Source organism: Podarcis pityusensis (genome assembly GCF_964106645.2).
Source record: "Podarcis pityusensis genome assembly, chromosome: 1".
Taxonomy (NCBI): Eukaryota; Metazoa; Chordata; class Lepidosauria; order Squamata; family Lacertidae; genus Podarcis; species Podarcis pityusensis.
In genome coordinates, this window is record NC_138028.1 from 45254921 (window position 1) to 45276802 (window position 21882).

Sequence of the window (21882 nt, forward strand, 5' to 3'; positions counted from 1 at the left end):
TTGCGTTCCTTAATTTTAAAACTTACATATAATTGTCAGGGCTTCTACGTTGCCTTTCCTCTTGGGCAAAACAGTCAAGTGTCAGGAATCCAGCAGGGTCTTGTGTAGCAATTGTCTGGTTTTTACCCTGAGAAACTGTCAAGACAGATGAGGTAGACCAATAGCTTCCTTGCCCACAGCATGGTAGCACAGTTTCAGAGATGCGCATTGATGTACCTTTGGCCAACCAATAGAGGCAGGATGTTGTTTTAAATCTTCAGAACCCCATTCTAGCCACACAGCCAATAGGATTTTCCCTATAGATTTATCTGTTGGAGAGCAGCCGTCTCTTCCGTTTCACCATTTCCTGTTTAATTGAGCAAAGAAGTGAGGATCTGAAGATTGGCTAGGCTTCCTAGTAGTGTAGCCAGTCATCTATTTACAAGAGAGAGAAATGCTTCAAAATGACCACAGTCTCGTTCTTTCTTCTTCATCATGAATAGTGTAATGTTGCTTAAATAAACCCAGTGTCATAGCAGAAGTTTCTTGCTCCATTAAGGAATATAATGGGGTTCCCTGTGTTCTGGTGGCTGCTTTCTTTGCACACAGAAAGCCTTCAGCTGGGATTAATTTGGTATTCCTCGTGAGAGTTCACATGCAGAAAAGACCCTGTATCATTGAGACAAAGCTATTACATTAGTCCTTCCTTCCTGCATTATAGTCTATTACAGCACTTTAAAAAAAAAATAAGAAAGGGCTGCATTCTCTGCATCCTTTCTATGAAGATTCCTATGACTTTTTGTCATTGGCTTTATTATTTTGATAGAGGGATTATTTGGCTAGTTTAATAAGAGGTTAAGGTCTGACGCTAGCTAACAGTTTTATGTCAACGTAGAGTGGAACAATCCATTATGTGTTGGTCTGTTATGTTTGTATCAGCAGCTGAGGATAGTTTCAGGCCAAGCCAAAGACCAGATAGGGATGTGTGTGTGTGTTTAACTCTTTCTTCCTTAGCCCTCTCTGCTCAAAATAGCTCCTCAAACTGCTGTATCTCTGATTTTGCAAGGAGAAAGCCAGTGGTGGGCTGTTGAGCAGATGGCAGCTTAAAAGGATGGGGTTAAGCAACCCCTCACCACTCTATGAATTGTCTGTTTGGACTGAAGACATGTATAGTCGTACCTTGGATCCCGAATGCCTTGGTACTTGGACATTTTGGCTCCTGAACTCAGCAAACCTGGAAGCGAGTGTTTCAGTTTGCAAACGTTCTTTGGAACCCGAACGTCCAATGGGGCTTCCACAGCTTCCGTTTGGCTGCAGGAGCTTCCTGCAGCCTATCAGAAGCTGCACTTTGGTTTCTGAACATTTTGGAAGTCAAATGGACTTCTGGAACGAATTCTGTTCGACTTCCAAGGTACAGCTGTACTTACTTCACTTCTGATATAAACAGAATACTTGGGGAAATAATAGTGTTCTATGTGTGGCTGTATACACACCGTATATTTAAAGCACATAGCTTCCTACAAAGAATCATGGGAACTGTAGTTTACCCATCATACTCTGAGAAGACCTATGGAAGTAAATGGACTTAAGTAACTTATGTCCAAAGATTTCAGTGGGCCTAGTCTATGACTTAGTTGGATAGCACCCACTGAATTCTTCATAGAAACAAACTTAAGTAAAAACAGATGTTACAATAGTGCTATAAAGCAGCCTTCAAGATTATGTCAGGCCAAAACCAGATTTCCACCACAGTGTTTTTCCAGAGCTGGAAATAAAAGCCTCAAGGGCAAAAGGTTGCCTGTGATCTTATTTTATAAAACAAGTGTATATATGTGATTACAGTGGAGCAAAATCTCTTGAAAATTCTAGTTGTGGTGTTTGAGACTATTTGAGTCTAAAATGAGAAGCAGCAGATGTTAATTTGAGATGTTCCTAAAAGCAAAACATTTTGACCATATTGAGCTCCACAGCTTGGACATGGAAGTGTACAGTTTTCTCCATGGTCAGGTCTATAAGGTTTTCATAAGCCTGACCCAACTTTTTTAGATGAAAAGGTATATGACTTCTGAAGTTATTACTACTAGACTTATAGAAAGACATGATTTTCACTTTCCTCTCAAGTTCACAGATTGTCTTTTTGTATGTTAGCAAAATATGTCATCTGAGCTAACTGTGCTTGAATAGCAAGTTATTTATTTCCTTTGTGCAATAAACTAAGTCATTTTTGTTTTTAATATACTGTGTTTGTTCTACTGCCTTGTAAACATATGGTGTCCTCCTGTCATGTGACAGAACTTTTTCTGTGCTGCATTTTTGGAAGGCTTTGTTCTTCAGGCTAGTGTGGATTTGGAACATCTGCAGGACAGTCATCAAAGTGCAAAATCTGAAAATTTATACAAAATTTAGAGCAGCTATCAGAAAATACCTGGGTTTTGTTTCATGGCACCACCTCTGTAGCCCGCTGTTTCCATGTTCTTTGCACCTTTCCTTCTTTCTGTGTACCTTCTGTATGTGTTGAAACCTTGCATATTATCTGAAAGCCTAAATCTTTTGAAACAAGATTCCTTATGCCAAATACAACAAACATACAGAAACAATGTCATGAGGTTTTTGTGAAAGCATTTTTGGGGGAGCACTTCCAATTTGCAGATGTTACAGCTTTCTTGGAGTAGTAGTTTATAAAGCACCTACTGTTGCATTAGGCACACTACAGGGTTTTTTTGGGGGGGGGGAGTTCTCTGTTAATTGAGTGTGACTCTCATAAAATTGTGTGGCAAATAGAGCCTCACTTTCATGTCCCTTAAACCCATACAAGGAGTATGAGCATGATTCTGATAGTTAAAAGACGTTGGCAAGACTGGAAAATTAGCTGATAGGCAGAATGCCCTTTTGAAGATGCTGAGGCCTGGAGTGGCTCCTTCCTGCTCATGCTTCCTGAACATTACTGAGGATATGTATACATAATACAGTCATACCTTGGTTGTCAAACACCCTGGAAGTCAGACGTTTTGGCTCCCAAGCGCCGCAAACCCAGAAGTGATTGTTCCAGTTTGCAAACTTTTTTTGGAACCCGAACATCCGACGGCACTTCCACGGCTTCTGATTGGCTGCAGGAGCTTCCTGCAGCCAATCAGAAGCTGTGATTTGGTTTTCGAACGTTTTGGAAGTCGAATGGACTTCCGGAATGGATTCCGTTTGACTTCCAAGGTACGACTGTAAATATAATTTCTCTCTCTTTTTTCATTTCAGGTTTTCCAAGACCTTGGTACTTCAGTATTATCCGGTGCTTTTAAAGGATACAACATTTGTCTTTTTGCATATGGACAGACAGGTTCAGGGAAAACATACACCATGATGGGCACTCCAGTGAGTTATATTCTTCAATACATTATGTGTTTTGCTTTAAATGTGCTAATGCCTCAAGTTCAATATGCAGCAGAATCTTTTGGATTTTAAGCATTAGTGACTTAGGACTCAGCTATATAGTTGCAAATATAATGTTTTAAGTGCATTATACAAATGTGATGCTAGATTGCGATGGTGAGCTTAATGACAAATTCAATATATTTTTTGAAATGTTTATTCAAAAAGCATTTTCACAGTGTTTTTATATGTGTCTGGATTCCACCTTAATGAGATGGATGTATGAAAGTGATGTCATCTTTGGCCTGGTTCACATAGCACATTAAAAACCATAGTTAGAAGCAAATGACGATGTGATATGCGCACAGAATATGCTAATGCATGCTGATGAAAAGTTATTGCTCTGCTTCTCTCCCACTCCTGCCACTGCTGCAATACCAGAGAGCAAGTCAAGCTTGTTGTGACATCTAAACATAGGCTTGTTTCTCTTCAAACCACAAGTGGTAATCAAGGTTTGTTTTTGAAACTGACTCTTGGGATTCTTTCCCTCTTTCACCCTATGTTCAACATTAGGCACTATCAAATGTTAAATTTTTGAAGCTAAAAATAGAGGAAGTTCACATTAATACGGACAATGAGTACCGTAAGTTACATGCACACCAGTATAGATATTAGCATAGCTGAAGTATTTCAGTCCTTCAAGGCAGTATTGCGTTTGCCATCCTAACTTCTTTTGAGTGCAGTTGTCCAATCCGGAAGGCCACTTCTAGTGTTGTGAATCTTGCTTAATCCTGCTAGGTACTTTGAATCTGTATGATTTAAATTAACAGGAGTGTTTGATTAAAAAGAGTTTGTTGTTGCACAGGGGTCCGGAATATATGATTTTCAATTATTATAACTTATTGGTTTGTAGCCAAAATTACGCAAACTAGTCTTCTGTCAAAGCAGGGCTTTCTCACCCTCTCCTCCCCATTGCAGCCTCCTTTGCTTTTCACTATAGTTTCTCTTGAGAATTGAGCAGCCTTCAAGAAAAGCCTGGGATTTGTTATTTGTGTGGGGAATGCATTAGGTGGTGGCAATCAGGAAAAACTAGACAGAGGCAGCGTGTAGTGTATAGAGGCCACAAGTGTGTGAGTTCAAACAGTCTTCACTGATTTTGAACAGACACACTTTGCACTCTCAATGGAGACATGGGGGGGGGGCAGCAGTGAGGAAACTGCACAAGTGGACTTCTGCACAATGCAGTTCTTGTTTCACTCCCCAGTTCCGTCGCAGAATAACTCTCCAGTTTTATGATCTGACTCTACCAGTTATCTAAAACAGTTTTGCTCCCATAATGATTCCCTCTTTTTCTTAGCTTTCCATGCTATAGTCACATGGTACCAAGGAAATTTTACCATTGTTTAAATACCAAGCGACTCTTTATAAACACAAATGAACAGCAATCTTGTCTCTTTTTTCACTTTTCAAGGCATCCATTGGATTAACACCTCGTATATGTGAGGTATTTATTTAATTAAACCAAATATTTACATTGTTAAAATTTCATTGATTCTACCCCTCCACCCTGATCCAGAAAGCAAAAAATGAAAATGTTTTATTTCTATAGGGTCTGTTTTCAAGAGAAGATGACTATACAAAACAGTCAGCATCATGCAGAGTAGAAGTCAGGTATGTATGAGTAGAAGTCAGGTATCTCTATTTCCCTTTGTCATGGGATTCTGTAGGTGTTTACCATTCTAATTCGTCCTCTAAGGCTGTAGCCCCAACATCGTCAATAATTTTGGCTGGAGTAGTTAAATTTACTGCTGGTTCTGGGACCCTTCAACATCCATGCCAAGACAGCTGGCTCTGGGGCGGCTCAGGATTTCATGGTCACCATGACAACCACGGAGCTGTCCCAATATGTCACCAGCCCAACATACATGGCAGGCCACACTCTAGACCTTGTTTTCTCAACTGGGCAGGAAGAGGGTAATTTGAAGGTGGGAGGACATTTGACATCAGTCCCTTGTTATGGTCAGATCACTTCCTGTTGAGATTTAGGCTGTCAGCACCATTTCCCCTCGGCAGAGGCGGGGGGGGGGAACCTTTTAGGGGCTGATGGATTCAGTGGGATTCCCAACGGCTTTGGGGGTTTTACCCGCTGATATGACTGGTGCCCCTATCAAAGTCCTGGCCGACCTCTGGAACACCCAAATGCCTCGGGCTGTTGACACAATCGCCCCTGAGTGTCCTCTCCCACTTCATGGAGCCTGTTTGGCCCCCTGATATATTCCAGAGCTTAGGGCGAGAAAACAAGCTAGGAGACGGCTTGAACGCAAGTGGAGGAAAGATCTGAATGTTAGGCTAAATGTTATGATTGGACAACCCAGAGGTGGAGTAGGTGTGTCTGGTGGGCAGGGCAGAAAGGCACAATCTTCTATCCTCATCATGCATAGCTTCTGCTTGTGAAGAAGTACATCCAGGCTGACCCAGAATTCCTGTATCATTACCTCTACTTTTCAGTTTCCTTGAAATCTATAACGAGCGAGTCCGAGACTTATTAAGGCAGTCAGGCCATAAGAAGCCATATACTCTTCGTGTCCGTGAACATCCTGAGATGGGTCCATATGTTCAAGGTCAGTGACTTTTAACATGGCAAGTTGATATTATGTGCGTAATTTGTGCATTTTTGTTGTTCCTTTGCTTTCATTAATATATATGGGAAGAAAGATGTGGATCATAATAGCAGCCAGAGCAACGGCATAAAAAGTACACTGTAGTGGAAATGGCATCTGTCCAAATTCTGGGAATCCTGCTTGAACATTCCATATACGGTGGTTGTTGCCTAGCGTCTGTGTCTTCTGATAGGCCCATAAGTTCCAGCAAAGCTCTGGTGCACTTCTGTTGCTAATAATGAAACATTAGCAGTTCAAATGCTCAGAAGGATTTGGCTAGATGCCTGAAATATGTGAAATACTGCCTTTGTTGAACAGTGTCATGTGGTAGACTTAAAATGCTGTTGTGAGACCACATAAACTGAATTGATTTTAAACTGGTGATTCAGTTTGAGTTATTAGCCAGATGGTAGCTTGGTGCATGTATATGCATATTTAAAAGCTTTTTAGAAAGTAGGATAATATCTCACTTCTCCCCTCTTTCATTCAAATTATTTATTTAGAGGAGCCTTTCCCAACCTAAGTGGACCTTCATATGTTTTAGACTGTAATTTCAATCAGGCTCAATCAGTATGGCCAATGGCCCAGTGGTGGCTGACGTTGGGAAAGGCTGCTTTTAGATGAACAGTTGGCAAAGAAAACTGTGGTCCATATATTTCTGCATATATTCTCAAGCTAAGCTTTTCAGAAATTGGTGACATTTTAAAAAGGAACACTATATCCTAGTAACTGCACACTCTTCAACTGTCTCGATAAAAGCGGGACATTCAAGCGGGAGCATGGCACCCATTTTGGGTGCTGCGATCTCATCCTGAAAAAAGCGGGGCCAAGATCTTGTGCAGCACCCCAAAATGTGTGTTTGGGGGCATGAGAGCACAGTCCCCCTCAAAACACATATTTTGAGGGCCGCACTCCCGTGCAGATCACGTGACTTGCATAGAAGCATGACCCTAGACACGCATCCCAGTTTTGAAATAGGCGCATGGGTTTTAAGGAATTTACTGTGTGGTCTTATGCCTGTTTACTCAGACATAAATTCCATTGCATTTCATGGGACTTACTGCCAAGGATGGTGGATTATGTGTGTAGCCCTAGAATCAAGATGGCTTTGTAAATTGTTCAGCCAAACTCTCCCTGATCTAGTGATATCTTGTTGGAACCTGTTCCAGAACAACAAACTCCCTTGTCTGTAAATTATTCCCACGAAGGGATAGTTCTGCAAACATAAAGGGATGGAGCTGCCTCCTCCATAGAAGTGGAAACTATAAAATATTTCCAATTCTGCATTGCGGGCATAGCCTACCTTAAAGACAGATCACAGGAATTGGAAATGCGAGTGCAGCAATGGAGCCAATCTGCTGCTCCTCTTGGTTTGCCTGCATCATGCCCCCATTGTCTTTCCCACTCCTGGTAAGCAGCAGCTACACACCTGCCAGGAAGCTAATGTTGCAGCTCCACCCCACCAGGCCAGCGGCTTCTGGCTATTCAAAATGAGCTGAATTACACCAGCCCATGTTTTTCCATCATGGAATTTTGTTATATGGATAACATTAGCACGGTTTTAATTTTTGCAACAAAGGGCAAAACTTAATTTTTCTATTCTTGCACGCATTGTGCTTTTTAAAAGTCCAGGCAGTAAAGAGTTTATAGATAGCAAAAGCAACCCGAAAAGCCAGCAGTTTGCAGGAGAGTTGTGAAGTGTGTGTGTACATGTTGGTTTCTGTTATGAAGTTAAGTTTAATTAGAAATAGTCATAATTGCAGGCTTTTGGCTGTTATGGAAAGCAGCATTTTTTGTTATCATATGTCCTTCTAGTAAAATAAAATGTGGAATATGACATCATTTCATTGCTAATTCCTCTGCTCTGCTCCACTCCATTGGCTGCTACTAGTAAGGAAACTTGCAGCAAGATGCATCTGTCACACGTTTTGTTTTAATACATGTTTGGGGGGTGGGAAAAACAATGGGGGGGGGGAGAGAGAAGACTTTGAGCAGCGGTCTCACATCCTCAGTAATGTTTAGTTCTGTCCTTAGGTACAATTAAAATATGCAAGTTTTGGTCCTATGCTTCTTGCATTCCTAGTAACCTTGTGTATGAAGACCCGTCTTTGTGTCAGCTGCATTTTGCCTCACTGTTTACAAGCAGCACATTTTCCAGTTGCAAATCTCAGTTTTTAAAAAGGAAGAAACTGTACCAGATGTTTTTGGTAGTTTCCATGCTATCATTATTTACAGTAAATAATTTCTAGATCTTAGCCTTTTAAAACTCTGAAAGCCTTTTAATGCTACCTATTGGAATGGTTTCAAAATTCTCTCTTCCAGATGGTTCAGCTGTTAAGGAACCAGCATCTTTTAACATCAGGAAATGATGCAACGCAGGACCAATTTTTAGTCTAGAAAGACTTCCAGATCTTTGTGATATTTAAAAATGGTCACTCTTTTCTAAAGCAACCACATTGTGCTTTTCCTGCTATTCCATCTTTACCACCATTGACATACCTTAATTTTATATGACTTTCCGGAGTAAAATGTGCAAACTGCTGCAGTAGCTGTGAGAGATCTTCCAGCAGTTGTGCTGTCTGAATCCTATTTGAGATGCTGTAGCGGAAGGGTATTATAGAACTGCAAAAGGCTTGTATTTTTGCATTCTTTATTTTTGTTGCAACATAATTTAGTAGCAACGTGCTTGCATGCAGCTGTAAATACAGAGCAGTGTGTCACTACCAATGCAGCAGCTCATCATTCCTATGATGGGCCTTTTATATTATTAGTACTGAAGTTGCATTGCTGCAGTATGCTGCTCTCTAGTGGGACTGCAGAGACTAATTCTGAATTCTGCAGTGCAGCATCTCTGTCTTGTTGTTTCCTTTCTTGCAGGCTTACAGAATGGTATTTTATAGTTAAAAGTTGTTTTCACTTTTTTTCTTGTACTAATTTGTTTTGCTTTATTTATCTGTACTCAACACAGAAGTGATAACCTAGTTTTAGAAAGGTTGTTCACATTACATTATTGTCAAATCACTTGTTTTGATTCCCCCCCTCCCCTGCACAATCAACCACAGTTCAGGATCCCAACGATTGTAAGTGACATAAAAACACATGTCTTGTTTCTTGCAGAGACACTCTGGAATAAGATTTGCTACTACCCTCTTTCTTCTCAGCAGTACACATGCAGAAATGCTCTTGCATGGGGTTATCTGAATGCACCTGACTACATTAGGTCTAAAAATAGAAAGCACGTTTCATTAATGATAGGTCCTATTGTGTTTAAAATCTCTGTTAGGTCTGTCTCAACATGTGGTTACAGACTACAAACAAGTAGTTGGACTTCTGGAAGAAGGAATAGCAAACAGGTATTTTGCTTTTTAAAACTCCAAAATATGTTGCCTCCTTATTTATATTGATTTTTATTCCAGTTACTCCTTTTTACTTCCAATCATAATTAACAGATTAATACTCTAAGGGAAAGTCCTTTCACTTCTGGTTTCTTGGGTAGAACTTTAGAGCACAGGTGGGGTACCTGTGGCCCTCCAGATGATGACCCAAACTCCCATCAGCACCAGCTAGCATTACCAGATGGGATTTTAGTGCACAAACATCTGGTTTGCCACAGGTTCCGTACCGCTGATTGAAAAACATACCTGACAACAGATATGGATAGTGTTCCCAATCCAAATCTTGGAACTATGATGTTAACTTGATTCTTCTGCTTCTTAATATTGGCTATCATCTGTTTTCTATACCGACTTAGAGACAATTACTTTTAAACTTTTCTGCTTTTTCTTCTATGTAGAATTACAGCAGCCACACACATTCATGATGCGAGCAGCAGATCCCATGCTATCTTCACCATCCAGTATACTCAGGTTAGTCCCATTTTCCATTGGATAATTTTTGAAACCCATAAAGATAAAAGTTATTGGCTTTGATTTGAACGATCAATCCATTTTATCAGAATGACTGTAATGCTTATAAGTCTATTTATTTTCTTTCTTTTTGTAGTTAGTTAATTTCAGTTGGACCACATGGAGTCCAATCTTTAAAACTATGTATGTGATGAGGATCTTTTGACCATCTTAGTCCTTAGACAAGCACACATTAGGATCCAGACTATTGAAACCCTATGTACAATTCTGTTTTGTGAAGGTCATGATATATATGCTTACCTTTTGTGGTGTTCTTGTGTGGTAAAATCCACACAAATTTGAATTTGTTTCCTTTCAGGCTATATTAGAGAACAATCTGCCCTCTGAAATTGCAAGCAAGATCAACTTAGTGGACCTTGCAGGCAGGTAATATTTTGCTTTTCAATGTAGCATTTTGTAAGCCAGTTGTTTTTAAATTTTCTGCTTTTTAGGGAACAATTTTGATATCAACTTGCTTGTCATGGGGCTCCTGTGTATTGCAGAGGACTCTGGGGCACATTCACACCTAGCTTCAATGTAATCACCTTAACATAATCCCACATTGTCATTAGAAGGGAAAACTGTGTTTCAAGGAAGCTTGTCTGCCATTAAAGGTAAAGGTACCCCTGACCGTTAGGTCCAGTTGCGGATGACTCTGGGGTTGCAGCGCTCATCTCACTCTATAGGCCGAGGGAGCGGGCATTTGTTTGCAGACAGCTTCCGGGTCATGTGGCCAGCATGACTAAGCTGCTTCTGGCAAACCAGAGCAGCACACAGAAATGCCATTTGCCTTCCTGCCGGAGCGGTACCTATTTATCTACTTGCACTTTGACGTGCTTTCGAACTGCTAGGTTGGCAGGAGCAGGGACCGAGCAATGGGAGCTCACCCCGTCGCGGGGATTTGAACCGCCGACCTTCTGATCGGCAAGCCCTAGGCTCTGTGGTTTAGACCACAGCACCACCTGCGTCTGCCATTACTGATTAGTAACTTGTAATTTTGGGGTACTCCAGAATTTCCCAAACACAGTTTGAAAGCTGAAAACCACAGTCATAAACAGATGCCACATTACAATTTTTACTTTTGATGCACTCAATTCTAATAATATTTTAAATTGTACAGTGAAAGTATAGAAATTAAGCTAAATCCTGGGGACAGAGGAGGCAAAGTAGGAAGAAGATATAGATTTGATAGTATCAAGCACCAGAAAAGATTAAGCAAAGATGTATGTGTACATTTCTGGTTGTTTAGTGCAATTTAGGTTAGCAATACATGTTAAAAAGCTTTGGAATGTTTTTACCTCCTATTGAGCATATCTAGGTCCTTTGGAAGCAAGTATATTTGCATTGTTTTGAATCAAATTGGAGAAGCAAATGCAAAGTAATCTGTTGAGGATAAATGAAAACAAAAGGGGCAGAGAGGGATCGTTCAGAGATATTATCATTTACTGTAATAGTGAACTTGGATGGTCGAATGACAATCATTGTGGAAGAAAATGGGAACACCACAAAGTAGCAGTTTCTTCATAGTTGGGGAACTCCTCGGGTATGCAAAAGAATATAAGATTGTAAAATTAAGGAAGGATTTTAAAACACAAAATAGCTTGACAAGGACCTAAAAACAATGACTATATAGAACGTTGAGAGAATCTGTTTTTAAAAGAGGGGAAATGGGGGAGAGGGCTAGAATTGGCCTAAAAGCTTTTACTATGTTTAGTATAGATTGGATGCATGCCATGAAACAGACAAACAAACAAACAAAAACTCTCTTCAGGTTATATATGGGGAGCTTTCAGAAGGAAACAAAGAAAACAACACTTGTTTCCTTTGCTGGTCTCTTCCTCCCCATCTGTATAGCAATCAAATGCTCAGGTTTAGGGATGGCAACTAGTCTTGAGACTCAGCCTTTCCCCCTTGAAACCTCATTGCCTGCCGGTGAGACCCAACAACACTGCAAGATCTCTGTTCCAGACAGAGAACAAGAGCACTCCTGTTAGCAATAAGTAAACATACACACCAGCAAACACTGTCAGTGGAAGCCCACAATGAGGCTTCCCCTGCTGCTTCCTCCAGTGTTCCCTCGGTGCCCCTGAAATTAGCTCCGGGAGGTCAGGAGAGCCCTCCAAACATGTGAGGAGAGTTTTTCTGACTATCAAGCTGTTATGCTTATACAGAGGAAGCGTTCGTAATAGTACTGTACAATGAATTCCACTCACTGTGTTCAAAATGCTATACTGTTGTATTCCATAGAACAGTGTTACTTATCTCCTTCTTTCCATGTTGTTTTAGTGAAAGAGCTGATCCAAGTTACTGCAAAGATCGGATTACAGAAGGTGCCAATATTAACAAATCATTGGTTACTCTTGGCATTGTCATCTCCACATTAGGTATAAATAATGTTATCTTTCATTGGAGCAATAGCTAGACATAATGCTGCCATACAAAACGCCTTACTGAATCTTACTTTAAAATTTACCAGGCAAACAATAATGATGATGCATTATATTCTCATTTGGCATGGTAAATCAATTAAGTGTTTGTAAACTATTGCAGTTACTCCCAAGGGAAACGACTTCAACGTAGGACAATAAATTAAACATTGGCCTCATTTGAATGTCACAGTAAGCCAAACTGATTTACCGGCAGCATACAGACTTGCTACTCTTGCTACTCTTGGCTAAGCCAAGGTTTACTGTGTCGTCCGCACCTATGCTCTTGTTTAAGCTCTCTTCTCACTCACCACAAGCTATACCCAAGAACAAACTCTTTTAACAATGCAGTTGTGTGATTTTGTTCCTGTTTATGTGGGGAAACATACAGTCTGCTTCCAGCATTTTCAAAAAGAAAAACCTCTGTAGGACAGTGTGCTCTGGCGCAGGGAAGCAAGAGCAGAAAGATGCTGAATGAAGTTGCAAGTAAACTACCTTCTGACTCCGAATAGCAATGGCTAACTGGAAGGTGCCTCGTGTCATTAAAAAAAAATAGTGCTGGGTTAGTATGTTTGCATGGGAACTGTACAAAAAGGGAACATGTATCTAGCATCTTTAAATAAAAAAAGCTTGGAGGAAGATACAGTGAGGGCTCATCGAAGCTTCCATTTGTGCCATGATTTGTAGGCACAGCTTTGTGCTTTCCAGACACGGGTTCGAGTGGTGTGTGTGTTTGTGTGTGTGTGTGTGTGTTTTGTCTCGCTGGAGAAACCTGTTTACCACTGAATCAGAACAAACATCAGTTGAGTTTTCTGCAGATTGCCATTAGTTCCAATTCAGTGGTAAATAGCAGGTATTCCCAGGGAGGTGGGAACCGGCTTGGACCTGTGCCTACAAATTGCAGCACAAACAGAAGTCTGGATGAGCCCCGAGTGGAGGAATTGTGACATTTACTATCATTCATTAGGTATACAACTCACATTTGACCCAGCAATCAATTTGCAATGGTGGTACTATCTGTTGTGGAATAATATTAACCCAGCAACAAACCATTATGATTTTAGTTTTGACACAAGTGCTACACTAAGTAAATATATGTGGTTCTTCCACAACAATTGAGTGATGACTGTATATTTATCATAGGCATGGGAAACCTGTTGACCCTTCAGATGTTGATAGATTCCAGCTCCCATCATCCCTGACCGTTGGCCATCACTGATGGGAGTTGTAGTCCAAGCACATCTGGAGGGCCATAGGATCCCCACCAGAGATTTAAATGGCACACCTCAGAGGCTTACGACTGTTTCCCCTGTTCTCAGCACAAAATTCTCAGATGTTCAGCAGCTGCCAGAGTATAAACAGCATAGCCAGTGAAGTGGATAGCAGTCACACAGACAATAACTCTGGAGCCAGTATCAGCAGCCAGAGGCGTCAAGCTTACACTCCATACCGTGACTCCATCCTCACTTGGCTTCTGAAGGATAGTCTGGGTGGCAATTCCAAGACCATTATGATCGCAAGTAAGTTAACAACCCTATTTTCCTCGCAGGGTGTATTTTATTTATTTAAACAGTTTATGTACCACTTAACTACAGTAGTTTTCAAGGGATTTACAAAGATACAATACAAAACATCAACATCAGCAAAAGCTATAAAATCAAACATCAATTAAAATGCTTGCTGGGGGGGGGGGGGGAGGAGCCGGAAGGATTGCCCTGTTGAGTGTGCCATTTACTTATTTCAGCAGATTTTTATGCCACCCTCCTATATTGTAGTCATAATGCTCAGAGTTGCAAAGACCTTTTTTTTAAAAAAGCAAAACTATAAAATCCATTCATAAAACATTAGTACATCTTAGCTTTAAAATGGGATTAGACAGATTCATGGAGAATAAATCTATCCATAGCCACTAGTTATTTTGCACTATCATACCGGTTACTGAGGAACAGAAGTGTGAGATGGTTAATGCACTCATGTCTTGCTTGTGGATTCCCATAGACATCTGGTTAGCCACTGTGGGAGACAGGATGTGGGAGACTAGGCAGGCCTTTAGTCTGATGGAGCAAGGCTGTTCTTAGTCATACAATCAAAAGCAACAGGCTAAAACAAGTGGTTGCTCTGCTAATAGCTCACCAACAAAGCAGGCCAAATGCCTGCCAGAATAATGGTGCCTTGGCTAGGCAAGAGAGAAACGACTGAAGAGACAAGGAATTTCATAATTTAGGTGCTGCCACAGAGAAGGCTTTCTCCTGCATTCCAGCTGGTCATGTTCCTGCAACCAATGAGGGCCGGCTCCTGCCAATCTTCAAGGGCAGGCAGGCTTGTATGAGAGGGGATGGCCATTTAGAAATCCAGTGCACATTAATTTTTCCCCAGTGAAGCTATTGTAAAATCAGTGGCATGCATTTTCAAAGTCAGGCACCCATGAAGACCCTTAGTTGCCACCTTCTGGATCAGCTAAAGGTTCTGGAGGCTGCTCAAAGGCAGCCCATGTGCAGTGCATTGAAGTAATCTAATGTGAGCATAATTAAAGCATGTGTCACCATGTGTCTGACCTTCCTGAGAATAGGGGCAGCTTCTGCTAAGCCCTTTTAAACCATGCACCTGTGCTTGCAGGCTCGTCATCTGTTTGCTTGTGTGCCTGTCTGTTTCTATGGAGCTTGAAATTTAAGAGGCTTGGTTGAGTGAGCCAGAGGAAGGTCCGCCATCATAACCCATGTTTTCAACAATACATACTTTGTCAAAAATGTACACTTGATTTATATGCTGTGATTTATCTTAAATTAACATTAACCAGTGGGAGGCTGACTAGTACTTTATAGTCACAATGCAGAATAAGTCTTAAGATGAGACTTCAAATTCCAGCTTAGTCAAGGACTTATCGATTGGCCTTGGGCAAGACTGTAGGTAGTGTGAAGAGGGTTTGGTTTGGAGGGGCATTTCTGCAAAGGCGGAAACACTGCATTGTTGTTTTCAGCCCTCTTGGACATCTTCATGCAGACAGGCTAAATTGAAAATAGGGTGTGATGGGACGATGAGCTGCTTGTGTGTAAAATCCTAGTCCCTCAGAGTTTGGTCAAGTTTGCAAACCTCTGTCTGTAACGGAGCCCCTTAAACATGGCTCCGTCAGTCGCTGGCAGATTCCGACAGTGGTTGCTTTCGGAATCGCTTCCAACATAAAAGCTCCTTAACGGAAACACGTCTTCTGGACTCTCTGCGTGACAGTTTCCGGCGAGGAGTGGGTGTCCCTACAGGAGGTCCTGAAACCTCCCCACTGTTTTCGCTGGAAGTGTCTCTGAGCCATCCCTCCAGCTCCCTTTCCCTCAGCCCAGCTCCTCTCCCCCTACTGGTTCCCTCTTCAGCTGCTGAGTCTCTCCCAACCTGTGTGAGCCCTTTCACTTCCCTTCCTTCCGATGGCAGTTCCCTGACATCCACCTCCCCTCCAGGGCCCCCTTCATCCCCTCTCGCCCCCTCCTCTACGGGCGGTGAGGAGGCAAAACCCCGGAATGAACTTCCTTCATCTTCCGATGTCCCGAACACTTCTCTCCACCTGTTGCGGTTCCTGGTCTCGAAGTACTCCTCCTCCTCAGAGTCCATCTCCCCTTCCCCTTCCGATTCCGAGAATCCTTCCAACTCCTCCTCCTCATCGGTGGTCCCAAAGTATTCCCTCCGGAACCTCTCCACAGGCTGAGGTTTCCTTGGGAACCTTTGATGGAACGTTTCTATCAATACCTCGTCATTGATATCTTCTGCCATTACCCAAGTGTTTTCTGACTCCGGTTCTCCTTCCCACGCTACCAAATACTCCACCTGATCCCCCTTCCATCTGGCGTCGAGGATTTCTGCCACATGGCTGCTGCATTCCCTTTCTTCTATGACCGGTCCCCGAGTGGCCATCCCTTCTCGTCCCCCCTCATACGGTGACAGTAACGACCTGTGAAATACTGGGTGCAGTTTCATGTGGTTGGGTAACCGGAGCCTGAAAGCCACTGGGTTGACCTGTTGAATGACCTCAAAGGGACCCAATCTCCTGGGTCTTAATTTCTTACAACCTCCTTTGAACGGCAACCCTTGGGTTGACAGCCACACCCTATCTCCCACCCTTATGGTTTCACCTTCCCTTCGGTTCTTGTCTGCCTGCCTCTTGTATTCTTCCTTCGCCCTTTCTAAGTTGAGTTGGAGCTGACGATGGATTGCTTCCATTTCTTCTACAAAATGCTCGGCTCCCGGGACACCCCATCTCTCCCCTTCTCCCCCTGGGAAAGCCCTGGGATGACACCCATAATTAGCCAAGAAGGGGCTCATCCCTGTGGACACATTCTCGGCATTGTTGTAGGCAAATTCCGCCAGCGCCAACTTTTCTACCCAGTCATTCTCTCTGTCATTGACATAACACCTCAGGTATTGCTGGAGGACCCCGTTTGCTCTTTCCGCCTGCCCGTTGGTTTCAGGGTGCCGGGCAGTCGAAAAGTTGACCTCCACCTGCAGTAAGCTCATGAGCTTCCTCCAGAACCTGGAAGTAAATTGTTTTCCTCGGTCTGAGACCACCCTCAATGGCACCCCGTGCAACCTAAAAATGTGTTCTACAAATAACTTCGCTGTCTCTTCCGCCGTGACTGCATGCGAGCAGGCTACAAAGTGGCACATCTTTGTTAGTAGGTCTACCACCACCATGATGGCTGTTTTCCCCTTGGACTTCGGCAGATCAGTCATAAAATCTATCGACACTGCCTCCCAAGGTCGTTCTGGGGTTGGTAAGGGTTCTAATAGCCCCGCCGGTGCCCGCCTCTCCCCTTTGGCTCGCTGGCATTGCTCACACCCTCTTACATACTCCCGTACATCTTCCCTCACCTTAGGCCACCAAAATTCCCTGGTGACCAACCACATGGTTTTGTGTTGTCCAAAATGCCCCGCCGTGGGGCTGTCGTGCAACTGCTTGAGTACCCTCCCCCTTAAGTCTCCTTCAGGGATATACAGTGCCCCTTTGTAATACAAAGCTCCATTTCTTTCCTCGAAACCCCCTGGTTCCTCTCCCTCACCCCTAAGACCTCTGAGCTTATTCTGGGCGTATTCATCATTCTCTGTTTCCTCTACCAGTTCTCTTTGTCCCACCAATGCCGCCCCACACACCCAGCGGTCCTCTGGAATGACATGTCTCTCTTCGGGTGCTCCCTCCTCCTCCAAATATTCAGGTTTGCGTGAGAGAGCGTCCGCCCTAATGTTCTCTGGGCCTGGCACGTAACAAATCTCAAAGTTAAATTTGGAGAACTCCTGGGCCCATCTCACTTGCCGTTGGTTGAGCACTCGTGCCGTCCTCCAATACTCTAGGTTCTTGTGGTCAGTGCACACTTGCACCTTATGTTGTGCGCCAATTAGCAGGTGCCTCCATCTCCGGAACGCCTCATGAATGGCTAGTAGTTCTCGGTCATACACCGTGTAGTTCCTCTCGGATTTGTTCAGCTTTCGCGAAAAAAAGGCACACGGTCTCCACTCTGACTCCTCCTTCCCTGGCTGCAGAAGCACCGCCCCAATCGCTCTGTCTGATGCGTCAGTTTCCACTCTCATCGGTTTTTGTAAATCCACATGCAGGAGTTGTTGTTCCGAGGCGAAGGCCCTTTTTAGTTCCTCAAATGCTCGCTCCGCCTCCTCAGTCCAAACGAACTTCTTCTTACTGCTGAGACAGTCCGTAATGGGCGCCGTCAGGTGGGCAAAGTTTCGGATGAACTTACGATAGAAGTTCCCAAATCCTAGGAACCTCTGCACATCCTTCCTTGTTTTGGGTGTTTTCCATTCCAGCACCGCCTGGACCTTGCCGGGATCCATGGCCAATCCCTTGTCTGACAGGCGATACCCCAGGAATTCCACCTCCTTGGTATGAAACTGACACTTCTCCAGTTTCACCCACAGCTGGTTGGCTTGCAGCCTGCTCAACACTTCTCTGACGTCTCTCACATGCTGCTCCTCATTCTCAGAATACACCAACACGTCGTCTAAGAAGGCCACACAATTCTTGTAAAGCAAAGGCCCCAGGACGTGGTTCATAAACGATTGAAAGCACGCGGAGCCTCCTTGTAGGCCGAAGGGCATAACTAAATATTCAAATGCCCCCAAAGGGGTGAACATGGTGGTTTTCCATTCATCCCCCTTCCTTATTCGTATCAGGTTGTACGCCCCCCTTAGGTCCAGTTTAGTAAAAATCTTTCCCTTCCTGACCCTTGTCAAAATGTCGTCAATCCTGGGCATAGGGAAAGCCACTGGTTCTGACACTGCATTTAAGGCCCTGAAGTCACACACAAGCCTCGGCTTGTTCGTGTTTTTTTTATCCACAAAAAACACTGGGCTGCCCCCCACCGCCCTGGACTCTCTGATGAACCCTCTCTTCAGGTTCTTGTCAATGAACTCTCTTAGCTCCTGCATCTCTCTGTCTGACATGGCGTACAGCTTGCCTACAGGGAGCTGTGCCCCAGGGAGTAAATTGATTTGACAGTCAAAGGGTCTATGCGGGGGTAATTGGTCAGCTTCCCTTTCGCTGAAGACGTCGCGGAGATCTGCGTATTGTCGTGGTACCTTCACGTTCTCCGTTACTTCAGTCCCTGCTAGGGTGGCTTGCGCCCCTGCCAAACCCTTTCCCTCTTTGCAGTGTTCTAAGCAATGTGCTGAACCAAAAGAAACCACTCTCTGATGCCAGCCCACCAGCGGATCATGTAACGCTAGCCAGCTCATCCCCAATATAATGGGAGCTCCTCCCAAGGTGGCCACATTAAACGCTATCAGTTCGGTGTGCCTTGCCACCTTCATTATCATTGGGACGGTCTGCAAGCTGACTTCTCCTCCCAACAGCTCCCTGCCATCGATCGTGGTCACCTGCAGGGGGTTGCTTAAAGGGATCGTCTGTATCTGGTGTTCAGCTGCAAACTCTTTGCTCATGAAATTGCAGGAGCTGCCTGAGTCCAACAGCGCCTTTATCTTTAGAGGGTGTCCGTTTGGCAGCTCTAGCGCCACTTCTATCACTAGGGCGGGTTTAGGAGGTTCTGGCGTGGGCACTTTCACTGCTCTTTGGCCTGACTGCTGTGCCCCGACGGTGGCAGCCAGGCGTTGGCTTTTACTTGCTTCGGTATTTCTTCCTCTCTTCCCTCCACAGCTCCTACCATCCCTTGCCATTCCTTCCTCTGGGGGCAGACTCTGGCAAAGTGACCTGGCTGTTGGCAGAGATAGCATTTCCGGGCGCCTTTTCCCTCCTTCTTTCCCCCCTCACTGGGCTTTGAAACTGCGCGCGCGCGCGCTGTTCCGATTTCCATCGGCTCTGCCGGCGGGAAAGTTGGCTCTGGAATGTCTGGAATGCGGAACTCCTTCCAACGTTCCCCCTTCCCTTCCCGCCTCTCCAATGCTCTCGCCTCCTGGCGCGCTCCTATGGTCAGCGCTGATTTGGTCAGCTGGTCCATAGACTCCGCCCTGGGCGCCCGGGAAAGTTCGTCTTTCACAGCCGAAGAAAGCCCTTCTTCAAAAAGCATTTGAATGGGTTCCGCCGATAGATCCCACCCCAATTTATGGATCAACATGGTGAATTCAGTCCAGTACTCACGGACAGATCGGCTCCCCTGTTTGCAAGCCATTAACTGTCTGCGGACCACTCCCTGTTCAATATCGCTGGAAAACATCAGATCCATGGCGCGAAAGAACTTCATCGTGTCCTTTAGGACGTCACTATTCGCTGCCATCAGGGGTCTAACCCAGTCTCTCGCCCCCTTTTCAAGATGCCCAATCACGAAAGCCACTCTTGATTCCTCGTCAGGGAATTCATCAAACTGCAGATTGAGGGCATATTGCATCTCTGTCCGAAAGCCATGATAGTCTTTGGGCTCCCCCCCAAACTTCTGCACCAATCCTGGTACCTTTCTGACGAGCTGGGTGTCTTTCCCCTTTTTGTCTGCATCCTGAGCCCTCCTCTCCTCAAGCCTCGCCGTCTGCAGCGCTAGCTGGACCTCCAACACCCGGTACCTTTCTTCCAGGCTTGGACCCGCTCCAGCTCCTGCTTCTCCGGTTCCGGCTGGGTTGCTCATGATGCCTTCTCCTGCACAAGCTGCTCACGAAGACTGTCGGAATGCTGTGATGGGACGATGAGCTGCTTGTGTGTAAAATCCTAGTCCCTCAGAGTTTGGTCAAGTTTGCAAACCTCTGTCTGTAACGGAGCCCCTTAAACATGGCTCCGTCAGTCGCTGGCAGATTCCGACAGTGGTTGCTTTCGGAATCGCTTCCAACATAAAAGCTCCTTAACGGAAACACGTCTTCTGGACTCTCTGCGTGACAGTTTCCGGCGAGGAGTGGGTGTCCCTACAGGAGGTCCTGAAACCTCCCCACTGTTTTCGCTGGAAGTGTCTCTGAGCCATCCCTCCAGCTCCCTTTCCCTCAGCCCAGCTCCTCTCCCCCTACTGGTTCCCTCTTCAGCTGCTGAGTCTCTCCCAACCTGTGTGAGCCCTTTCACTTCCCTTCCTTCCGATGGCAGTTCCCTGACATAGGGTTTATATAGTCTTGTGTTTTTTGCATGGAGGGATAAAAACTGTGGTGTGCTTTTGCAATCAAAATTTTATTTACACAGTATTTCCTTTTTTTATCTGTAGCTATCTCACCTGCAAACTCTTGTTACAATGAGACCATGAGTACATTGCGGTATGCCTCAAATGCCAAAAACATTATTAACAAACCCCGGGTAAATGAGGTGAGCTACCATGTTGTTATTTTATCATTTATTAATCAATGTTCTTCTCCATGTAATGGGTAAAGGAGTATATCTCTTACAAAAGTACAAGTGAAAGTCCAATAAATAATCTGTGAAGGGCCACAGCATTTTTGCCTTACTGTTTATGTGCATATAAAAATGTTATTATTTCAATGTGGTACTGTTAATTAATACTTAAGGTGTGATTTCATCATATGTGTACCTACTACACATGTTCACACCAAGTATAATCACGGTTTGAATTTTAACAGAGAGATAAGGGGGAGATTCAGTATAGATATGCTGTGCAGTAGGTGAATTATGAACTCAGCATGAGATCCATGATTTCTCTCCCCCACTAAAATAAATTAATCAAATAAATAAATAAATATGGCGTAGCAACGCCCTCAAGCATCCAGCATATTTCTTTTAGAACAAGCCATATGGAATCAGTTGCTTCCATACTGTCCTGTGACTTCTGTATTATTATTTTTTGAAAAGCTTGTTTGTTCTCTAATATTTGCTATATTTCAGGATGCAAATGTGAAGCTGATTAGAGAATTGCGAGAAGAAATTGATAGATTGAAGGCTATGCTGATGAGCTTTGAGCTGGTTTGTACAAATGTTTAATTAAATGGAGTCTAAATTGGCCAGTCATTAGATCTGTATATAAATATATATTTTTAGCAATATCACTTTTGCCTGAGTTGGGTTACTAAGAATACAGGAAACTGCTTTATACCATGTCAGTCAATTTGTTCCTCCAGCCCAGTAGTCCTTGCTCCGACTGGGGGCATCTTCCAGGCTCTCAGGCAGATGTTACTAGTGGCTTT

At 43.7% G+C, this 21882-nt stretch overlaps 1 protein-coding gene and 1 long non-coding RNA gene across 2 annotated transcripts in view; one reads left to right on the top strand and one right to left on the bottom strand.

Moving 5' to 3' along the window:
* STARD9 (StAR related lipid transfer domain containing 9) overlaps positions 1–21882 on the top strand; it is a 146666-nt gene that overhangs the window by 43590 nt on the left and 81194 nt on the right. Inside the window, exons 4-12 of the mRNA XM_081008572.1 lie at positions 3229–3345; positions 4814–4846; positions 4952–5013; positions 5851–5963; positions 9286–9355; positions 9796–9868; positions 10227–10294; positions 12194–12291; positions 13653–13853. Coding sequence (XP_080864698.1) covers positions 3229–3345; positions 4814–4846; positions 4952–5013; positions 5851–5963; positions 9286–9355; positions 9796–9868; positions 10227–10294; positions 12194–12291; positions 13653–13853 — 835 coding nt within the window. The remainder of the gene's footprint in view (positions 1–3228; positions 3346–4813; positions 4847–4951; positions 5014–5850; positions 5964–9285; positions 9356–9795; positions 9869–10226; positions 10295–12193; positions 12292–13652; positions 13854–21882) is intronic.
* Positions 3544–5977, bottom strand: LOC308473887. The gene is made up of 2 exons (XR_013984355.1): positions 5838–5977; positions 3544–4151 (listed from the first exon to the last, which is right to left on the bottom strand). It is a non-coding gene; the product is annotated as an uncharacterized lncRNA (long non-coding RNA).